Genomic DNA, 10,377 nt, shown 5'->3' on the forward strand with positions numbered 1-10,377 from the left:
CAGATATCAGACTGTGATGAGACAGATATCAGTCTGTGATGAGACAGATATCAGTCTGATGAGACAGATATCAGTCTGATGAGACAGATATCAGTCTGATGAGGCAGATATCAGTCTGATGAGGCAGATATCAGTCTGATGAGACAGATATCAGTCTGATGAGAGAGATATCAGACTGATGAGACAGATATCAGTCTGATGAGACAGATATCAGTCTGTGATGAGACAGATATCAGTCTGATGAGACAGATATTAGTCTGATGAGACAGATATCAGACCGATGAGACAGATATCAGTCTGATGAGACAGATATCAGTCTGATGAGGCAGATATCAGTCTGATGAGGCAGATATCAGTCTGATGAGACAGATATCAGTCTGATGAGAGAGATATCAGACTGATGAGAGAGATATCAGACTGATGAGACAGATATCAGTCTGATGAGACAGATATCAGACAGATGAGACAGATATCAGTCCGATGAGACAGATATCAGTCTGTGATGAGACAGATATCAGTCTGATGAGGCAGATATCAGTCCGATGAGACAGATATCAGTCTGATGAGACAGATATCAGTCTGATGAGACAGATATCAGCCTGATGAGACAGATATCAGACTGTGATGAGACAGATATCAGACTGATGAGACAGATATCAGTCTGATGAGACAGATATCAGTCTGTGATGAGACAGATATCAGACTGATGAGACAGATATCAGACTGATGAGACAGATATCAGACTGATGAGACAGATATCAGTCTGATGAGGCAGATATCAGTCTGTGTGTATACACACAGTAAAGCAGAATTATGAGATAAAAAGTCATGATTCAGATTTTTTATCTCAGAATACAATCGACACTTAAATTATGATATTATCAGATCAATAAGACTTTTCAACAGCTTTCTCCTCATATATACAGTAACATACAGTAACATACAGTAATAAAGTCAACATACAACATTAATGTATCATTAATTATAACACAATAATAAACATTTTGTTGAAATCAGAATTCTGCATAATCAGTACTTTTACTTTACTTTACTTGTACTTGTAACAGAGTACTTCTACACTCTGATGTGAGTACTTTTACGTCAGTTGAAGATGTGAGGACTTTACTGTGTTCGACCACAGAAGTGACACACTTCCTGTTTTCAATGTCGCATGCAGAGGACAGGAAATGTGCTTGTTGCTGCTGCTTTGACACCTTTGTTTTATTTATTTATTTATTTTAGATAGATAGATAGATAGATAGATAGATAGATAGATAGATAGATAGATAGATAGATTCGAAGTTTAAATTGACTTAATATTTCATATATCTACTTTTCAAAGTCAAGTAAAACAATAAAAACAAACGTTTGTGAATTGTGATTCGTCAGATCACAGAAACAGAAACATGTGACTGCAGTGGCACCAGTGGAGGCCGCTGCAGTTCTCAGTCTGGACTGTGGGGGCAGCAGAGTGCCGCGGAACAGCCAGACCACCGGAAACCGTAGAAGAAGAAGTGAAACCCAAACAAGCCGCGTACATGTGGACTTCAGCTCGAACTTAACAGAACCACAGGAAAGTGTTGGTGTCGTGTTCTGGTTCAGTGAACATGGACGACGAGCACACGGTGAGTTCTGCTGCAGATTCCCGCCACTTTAGGAAGCAAGTTATTAGCTAACGTTACTACGTGAAGCTAACGGCGCAGCCTCGAGTGTTAGCTAGCCGGCTCACACCAAACTCCATTCAATAATCTGTCAAATTTAGTTTATTATACCAATTGCATTTAACACAATTTAAGATATTTTCGTAAATCTATACGAACCAGTGTAACAATCAGCACTTTATACATGAAGCTCAAACTTCACCATTGCGGACTTAAAACTGAGTCATCTTATCCGGACTCATCAAACGTTGAAAGTCTATTTAAAAAGGGTTAACTTGTCTCAGAGGGAACCGTTTATATGCCGAATTTATTATTTCGCCAGGGAAAGCTGTTCTAGACGTTTTTGGACTCGTATGCAATCAGTCGAGCAAATGAAGAGTAAATTGTGTTGTTATCAATGAGAACCTGGTGACGTGTGTTAGTATTCTGGGCTGACAGCTGGGAAAACTCATCATGGTCGTTTATAATTCAGGTTATGACGGAAAGATGATTTTGTTTGTGTTAAAGTGCTGTTTTAACATAGTAATAATAATAATAATAATATTTTTATTTTATTTCTCTCTTCCTAATATAATATAAGTTAGAAACGTTTCTGTCCTCTGCAGCTCTGCTGTAGTTCAACAGGAAAAACGTCACATTTTGTCTAAATCACTCAAATGTTTTGTTTCACATGAGCAGATTAAAACTAGTTGTGAGACTCAATACTGTTCATGTAGCTTATCTGTGTGTGTGTGTGTGTCTGTGTGTGTGTGTGTGTCTGTGTGTGTGTGTGTCTGTGTGTGTGTGTGTGTCTGTGTGTGTGTGTGTCTGTGTGTCTGTGTGTGTGTCTGTGTGTGTGTGTGTGTGTGTGTGTCTGTGTGTGTCTGTGTGTGTCTGTGTGTGTGTGTGTCCAGGCCGGGTTCAGGGAGCCCTGTGCTCAGTGTTCAGCGGTGGACTGGGGAGTTTCAGACGAGGGTCGTTTCTACTGCAGGTCCTGCCACAACGTCATCGAGGTAAACACCAGCTGAGCTGATGGATGTGTGTGTGGTCACAGTACTGCTCCACACACGTGTTCATACACACATACAACATTCTCTAGTGTGTGTCTGACATTGTTTTTGTAGATTAGCGACCACATTAATATCTTTAAAATGGCTCCTCCTCCTCCGTCATGTCACCACAACACGTCTGCTGCTCCTCTGTAAAGTCCAGTCTCAGTGTGTCACCTCGCACTTGTTTTGGCTGAATACTGAACCAGGATTGGCTCCAAACAATTTGTGATGCCACAAATCATGCTCGTAGGCCCCGCCTCTTAAAATCTGATTTTTAATTGAGCTCAGAGAAAATGGTACCTAAAGGAGGCCTTCGGGTACAGTCGGTTATATTAACATGTGCATTTGCTTATCTAAGATATTGAATTCTACGAGTGTTAAAATATGTAAAGATATGACATTTTTATTTGAGCCTGATTCTGGTTTTGTAGGTCCAGTGCTGATACGACTGGAGAGTGTGATTGTATGCAAACATCCCTGAATGTGGTTATTAAACACGTGTGCAGGATGTGATGACAGAGACGAGAGACAGACGGGACAGTTTACAGTTTAACTCTAAACTGTATTGTTCATATTAGACAGTAAACACTGAGCATCGTTTTCTGCATCATGTTCTGTATTAAACGTTTCATATCGGTGCACGCTGGACGACACTGAGGCCCGATATAAAACTGCTCTGTTTTCAATTACACAGTACATTTATAAACTAGTTATAAATATTATTTGTGATGACAAATTATATTTAGTATTTTATGTCTCTGTGCTGCCGTCACTTTAAACTTTTTAACTTCAGTTATGTCTGCAGCTCTTCTGTTTCTTGTGTCAGTTTTGAGGTTTTCACTAATAAAGTTTATGATTTGAAGCTGAAAGGAAACAAAAGCTTTTCTGTAGTTTCTCTGGCTGCAGTCCTGCTGTGAGTCAGCAGGTGGCAGCGTTACATTAAGTTTTGAATTTGAACGTGTTTATAACATGAAAGTGTCCAAACGTTCTCAGAGAACCAGAGAGGTGGTGGACCCAAACTTCACTCCCGGCTCCACCCGGATCAGCACCATCAGCAGAGGATCCAGAACCAAGAGGCCCGGTCAGACTGCAGATTATTATTCAGCATCGTTCTGTTGAACACAACGTCTGTGTGGATGATTTAGGGCTGGAATGATTCATAGACTCATCAGTTAGTTCATTGAAAGGGTTAGCAATTAAAATAACATTTTTATTTGAGTTTTTCACATTCTGGGTTCTTGTGTCACAGTGAACTGAAGAGTTTGGTGTATTGGACTGTTTTCTTTTGAAGACGTCACGTTGACCTCCGGGGAAACTGTGATGGAGATTTTTTAATTGAAATAAATCTTAAATGAATCACTAGCTGCAGCTCTGATGTCAGTCTGATGTTTAAAGGAGTTTGTACAGAAACATGATTTATTCAAACGTCTCTACTGATGATTAACTTGAACATCTGTTGTGAAAAATAAACTCTGTTTTGAACGTTGTGTTTCAGAGCGCGGCCGTCAGTGGATGATCTGTGAGGGTTTCCAGTTCATCCTGAGAAATCAGGCCGACGCTCTGCTCAGACTGGGAGTCAGTCTGCACTTTAAGGTCTGTTTTCTGTTTATAACCGAACATAGAGGCAGAGTTTAGTCGGGGATCCTCCCGATGAGAAGATGTTCTGATATTAAATGTGTTTGCTTCAGGACGACGTGTTGTGTCAGCTGTGGAGACTTTACCTGCAGAAGAGTCGACAGGCCTACACCCACAACCCAGTGACCAGCTCCAAGTTTAAAGTGGTGAGTTCACAAATAATTTACACTTCCTGTATTTACTTTAGCAACAAAGTCAGCCTTCTTATCTCGTACAGGCTACCTGATCCGTATGCTGATCGTCATGATTAAAGAACTATAAAGTTGATGTTAGATTATTGAAGTTAGTTTTCAGTTTTCAGCTTGTTGAATTTTATTTGAAGAGTTTGAGTTCTTCAGTAAAGGTTTCTGTGTGGCTCTCTCTCTCAGCGAGGTCTTGACTCGGACTCGGACAGTGCAGCCGAGTCGTCTGTCGTGTCGGCCAGTGAGACGAACCGGTCCAGCGCGGCCGGGTCGAACGCAGGTGAGGGACACATTAAATATGTGATTAAAGAACTTGTGTTTGCTGTGAGATCCAACAGTTCTCAGTTTATGTTTATAAAATGACTTATAATCAGAAACTTGATCGTCAGAGGTCTCATGAAGTTTCCACCTTGCGTCTGCAGGTTTACATGACGTGATATTTGTCTGAGAAAAGGACATTTTCATATGTTTGTATTAAAATGCAACATTTTCTCTACTTTTTAATCAGTGATGCAGTTTAAACTGTATCTGCTGTGTCAGGAGGGAAAGGAGCAGCTGTGTTTGTTTTGAATGACGGTTGAAATGCTCCTTTACCTCCACAGAGAGCTCCAGTGAGTGGTCGCTGTGTTCTGGCTCTGTGGACGCCGCTGGCTACCTGTCGGCCCGGCTGAGGCGGACCCGCGCTCTGATGAGCATGACGAAGACTTTGGCTCTGATCCACCTCGCTCTGATCTGGTGCAGCGAGGCACTGATGCTCAGCGACCTGCTCAGGTAACAACTCACACACTTAGATCAGATCAAGAGATTGTGCCAAGGAAAGCTCTCCAGTGGAGGTCCTGGAAAGTCCTGGAAAGTCCTGGAACAGTCAGGCGATGTGTTTGTTTCCAGGTTGGTGAATGAAGGTCACGTCCCGTATGTGAACGCTTACGAGGAACTTCCTGATGAGATGAAGCTCGAGGGGAAAGACGCTCTCATCTTCAGAGTCGAGGTCAGAAATCCATCAGCTCCCAATACTGATCAATACTGATCAATACGGATCAATACGGATCAATAAAGGATCAATAAAGGATCAGTGCTATCCGTCACTGTGTATTTTCTGCAGGCTGTCCCATCTCACCAGACGGTGCATAAGGAGGCGGAGACTCTGCTTCAGTTCCTGCAGCTTCCTGCTTTTCCTCCAATCAGCCGCCAGAGTCCACTGCACCCGGCTCTGCTCAGCCTGCGATACCTGATGGACGCCAACCTGCCCGGTAACAACGCCGCTAATGCTAACAGTACCACTAATACACCAACCTGCCTGCTAACAACGCTGCTAATGCTAATAATACAGTACAATCTGCTGCTAATGCTAACAGTGCTAGTGATGCGACTGTCCATAAATCAAACCTGGATTAAACTGAAGCGTCTTGTTCGACTCTTGTCTTTGTTTCCTTGTTTCCCAGATGAGCTCCACCTCTGGGTCTGCAGACTGATTGAGCGCACCGGTATGGCGGATGAAACGCTCCACGTGTCCGACCGCTTGTCTCGCCCCGTCCTGCCGCGCTACGATGTCCAGACCGCCGCCCTCGTCATCGTCACCATGAAGTTCCTCTTCGGCCTGGACGACCACACTGAATGGTGAAGAACAGAAACCTTTTTCATCAATCAGATTTTCTGAGTTTTTAGGAATTTGGCATTTTAAGTTGAGAGTTTGTTTGATTTGTGTCTTTTAGGGACTTATCCAATCAGACAGGCGACCAGGACGACACCGGTGAGTCCTGCTCATTTCAGTCATTCATCTCTTTGAATCCTCACATCATTTCAGGTGCAGGTCAACAGTTTCTCTTGTGATGCTTTAACATCAGTGACATCAGGGATAATCACCTCCTCACGTCTGTCAACACAGACTCTTCTTCAGTTTAGTGTTCACACCAATGTCTCCCAGTAAATATGAGTTATTTAACGTACACGTCCTGAAAAACATTTCTGATTCAATTGAAAATGTAACACAGAGTGACTGTGACCTGCAGGAAACCTGTTTAACCTGAGGAGGTGGTACCGGCTGCTGCAGGCCGCTCTGATCCGAGCTCAGCAGAGGAGAGACCGCGACATCGCCAGGTGAGACATGAACCACATTCACACCTGGACACCTCGTCTCTGCAGGTTCATCACTCGTGACACTCTTAGTTTCTTCTCCATCAAAGTGTGACGAGTCGACAGACGTCACTCTGTTCACAGTTTCTTAAAATGAGTCTTCAGGTCGGTTTATTTGTTGAAAAGAATTGTTGTTAAGTTGTTCACAGGAATATTTGACTGAATACTGTGAGTGATTAAGATGAAATAACTGAATGTGATCATTAAAGAGAGAAATTTAAATGTTTTAGTTTCTCAGTCTGTTGTGTCGTCGATGGTTAAAATAAGTTGAGGTTTAACAAAGAGAACTGATGGCGAGGCGTAAGTGATGACATGAATTCAGTCACTAATGAACAGTGCTGGTCCTTTGTCTCCTCTCATTCACAGGAAACAGTGGAAAGCGAAGAAACCTCTTTATGGCAACAAGAAGGAGAAATATGCCATGATAAAAAAGAAGAGTAAGAATCTGATGCTGACAGTTCTGATAATTATTAACAAAGTCCACCACACCAGTGCATCCAGGACATGTCCACCTCTCTTTTGCTAGTTTAACAACGCAAAGTGCCACGTAACGGGGTTGTGTTTGGACTCTTAATTAGTCATGGGGCGTAACATAAATGAATGAAAGCAGCCGTCCTCCCGATGAATCCCGAGCTCCATCAGAGCTGATCGGATGGATTATGCTGAGATGTGCCACGATATTTGCTGCAATGTCATTTTAAATGTCTAAAATGACTGACAGCAGCCTCTCTGATCGTCATCCAAGTCTCCAGAAGCCCAGAGATCCCAGATTGATTTGAAAAGATGTTATTTAGGCCTGGATCACAGCAGACGAGCTGTATGGAGACATCTGATGTTTAAATCAAGTCTCCAGCTGCTTCAGGACTACGAGACTTCACCTGACCTTCACACCATTTTTGGGTGAACTGTTCCTTTAAAGTTACATATATGTGAACTACACTCTGTGTGTGTGTGTGTGTGTGTGTGTGTGTGTGTGTGTGTGTGTGTGTGTGCAGGAATAGCAGAGCAGGTGCAGGTCTGTTTTGAGAGGCTGTCGTCCTGCCCGGCGGGCGTCGATCGTGTCGGTCCATCCAGCTTCAGGTTCTGTTGGGGGGACGAGGACGGAGCGGACGGTCCCAGTCTGCACCAGAAGAAGCTGGACGGAGTCGTGACCCTGAAACTTGACGTCCTGTCACCCTCCAACTCCACCTACTGGCACCCGGCGCTCAAAGCCTGCAGACCGCGGTAGGCCGGCAGTAGCTGACGGCTGATTTAGTGAAAATAAATCTGTGATCACTGACTAAACATCTGTCAGCCTTTGAGGTCCTGCAGGTGTAGAGACTTGTCTCGTCCTGATGTCTTCTTCTTCTCCACAGGACGTGCAGCAGTCACTACTCAGAGGTGGAGCCAACGCTGCCTCGGACGTTCGTGTGGCTGCTGCAGCTCTTCGGCTTCCTGCTGGATGTGAAGCCGGCATACCTGTACGAGGAGGTGCTGAAGGTGGAGAGACGAGCCATCGACAGCAAAACGCATCGGAGGAGGAAGAGGAGGACCCCAGCCAAGACCCCGGCCAAGACCCCAGCCGAGACCCCAGCCGAGACCCCGGCCAAGACCAGGGCCAAGACCCCAGCCAAGACCAGGGCCAAGACCAGGGCCGAGACCCCGGCCAAGACCAGGGCCAAGACCCCAGCCGAGACCCCGGCCAAGACCAGGGCCAAGACCCCAGCCGAGACCAGGGCCGAGACCCCGGCCGAGACCCCGGCCAAGACCAGGGCCAAGACCAGGGCCAAGACCCCAGCCAGAGCTCAGAGAGGACGAGAAAAGAGATGAAAAACCTTCAAGTAACATCAGCAGTTTGTTGGTTGGAGTTCAGGAACAATAATTTAGTATCATGTCGCCATCAATGTTCTGAGCCTGACGACAAACAGGAAGGAAAAACGAAGTCTTTGTAAGTGCACGCTGGTATCCTGGTTCTGATCCGGGTTTTGGATACTTTTATAGGAGTACTCCAACAGAAACCAGAGTCTTGTTCAGAACTGGTATCAACATCCATCCTGAGTGGTCTGGTCACAGGTGGACCGCTCCAAGTACAGGTGTGAATGAGGACACATTAAGACCACAGTCAGAGGTGGTCTGGACCGCATGTGACCACATTGGTTTAGCAGTGTGTACTGGACCACACTGAAGGACCGCCCAGTCAGCTGACGTAAGAAGAAGACAGCAAGAGGTAGAATGGACCAGAATAGATGTGTTTCTACTGATCCAACAACTGAACCAGTGACCACAGCATCACCAGCCTCCCTTAACAAATGTGTCAGTTTAGTGAGTTGTTGAGTTGGAGACACTTTATAAACTGTGTGAAACTCTGTCTCTGACTGATTCTGACTTATTTGTTCCTTCTTGTAAATTCAGCAAATGTTCTACATGAACTTCTTTCTGTCTTTGTGTCAAACATGGAGTCTGTTTGTCTCAGTGATGGACGGGTTTGTTTCATATAGAGCAGGAAGTGACATCACAGCTGGTCACTCAGCCTCAGATTTGTGAGGACAGAAGTTAAAAGCATGTCTGAACCACCGCCAGGACTTTGTCTCATGTAAACACCTGACTTTCTTGTCAAACTGTTTATTTTCTGCTGTCGTCGTTGTTTCACATTGCAAATGTTTTTTGCAATAAAGATCCAATTTTAAAGAATCGATGTATCGTTTCATTAAAATGATCATCAGAGCTAATCAGTCCATCCATGTAACAGAATCTCTGTCTGTCTGCAGAGTGAGAACAGCTGTTAGGATTTATTTTTATATTTTTTTCTTTGTGTTGCAGCTGAAGACAAAGAAACATCAGCGAGCTGCAGTGACAGGAAGTGACCAGCAGGGGGAGATGGACACAGAGAGAAGCATCAGATTCATTCATACAGACAGACACACAGCAGACAGACGGACAGACGGCAGGTACAGACTCTACATCATGTTATTAATGAGCGTCATGGAGCTGAAACTGTAAATAAACTGATCCACAATAAAGTTTCTCACGATCATCCGTCAACAAGAATTAAAGAACAACATAATAAACAATACAGCTGTTTTCTTTAGGAGACGTCGACGCTGATGATAAACTGACTGCTGCTTTAATTCATCTCCTCCATCATGACATAAAGTCAGGCTCAGCCATCATCTCCTCCTGATGATATAAAGTCAGGCTCAGCCATCATCTCCTCCTGATGATATAAAGTCAGGCTCAGCCATCATCTCCTCCTGATGATATAAAGTCAGGCTCAGCCATCATCTCCTCCTGATGATATAAAGTCAGGCTCAGCCATCATCTCCTCCTGATGATATAAAGTCAGGCTCAGCCATCATCTCCTCCTGATGATATAAAGTCAGGCTCAGCCATCATCTCCTCCTGATGATATAAAGTCAGGCTCAGTCATCATCTCCTCCTGATGATATAAAGTCAGGCTCAGCCATCATCTCCTCCTGATGATATAAAGTCAGGCTCAGTCATCATCTCCTCCTGATGATATAAAGTCAGGCTCAGCCATCATCTCCTCCTGATGATATAAAGTCAGGCTCAGCCATCATCTCCTCCTGATGATATAAAGTCAGGTGAAGTCTCGTAGTCCACAGAACATTTCTGGAGCTTCACAGTAAAACAGAGTTGCAGCGTTCTGCTGAACAGCTGAAGCAGCTGGAGATGATTTAAACATCAGATGTCTCCATGCAGCTCGTCTGCTGTGATCACAGAGATCAACCTGATCAG

At 44.1% G+C, this 10,377-nt stretch overlaps 1 protein-coding gene across 1 annotated transcript; it reads left to right on the top strand.

The window, feature by feature from the left end:
- Nucleotides 1-1,487: 1,487 nt before the first annotated feature.
- taf1b (TATA box binding protein (Tbp)-associated factor, RNA polymerase I, B) lies at nucleotides 1,488-9,312 on the top strand. Its single transcript, XM_073493539.1, has 15 exons — nucleotides 1,488-1,625; nucleotides 2,555-2,653; nucleotides 3,686-3,773; nucleotides 4,188-4,285; nucleotides 4,381-4,473; nucleotides 4,696-4,789; nucleotides 5,112-5,280; nucleotides 5,398-5,497; nucleotides 5,612-5,759; nucleotides 5,952-6,126; nucleotides 6,222-6,259; nucleotides 6,519-6,606; nucleotides 7,009-7,079; nucleotides 7,638-7,866; nucleotides 7,998-9,312. Exons 1-15 carry the CDS (start codon nucleotides 1,608-1,610, stop codon nucleotides 8,449-8,451), a joined length of 1,962 nt encoding a protein of 653 aa, XP_073349640.1. The 5' UTR covers nucleotides 1,488-1,607; the 3' UTR covers nucleotides 8,452-9,312.
- The last annotated feature ends 1,065 nt before the right edge of the window (nucleotides 9,313-10,377 follow it).

The sequence above is a fragment of the Pagrus major genome, chromosome 22 (genome assembly GCF_040436345.1).
Source record: "Pagrus major chromosome 22, Pma_NU_1.0".
NCBI classification, from domain to species: domain Eukaryota; kingdom Metazoa; phylum Chordata; class Actinopteri; order Spariformes; family Sparidae; genus Pagrus; species Pagrus major.

Coding starts and splice junctions, on each gene's coding strand:
- taf1b (XM_073493539.1), top strand. Junction 5,498..5,611: donor CTCTCATCTTCAGAGTCGAG/GTCAGAAATCCA, acceptor TATTTTCTGCAG/GCTGTCCCATCTCACCAGAC. Junction 7,867..7,997: donor CTCAAAGCCTGCAGACCGCG/GTAGGCCGGCAG, acceptor TCTTCTCCACAG/GACGTGCAGCAGTCACTACT.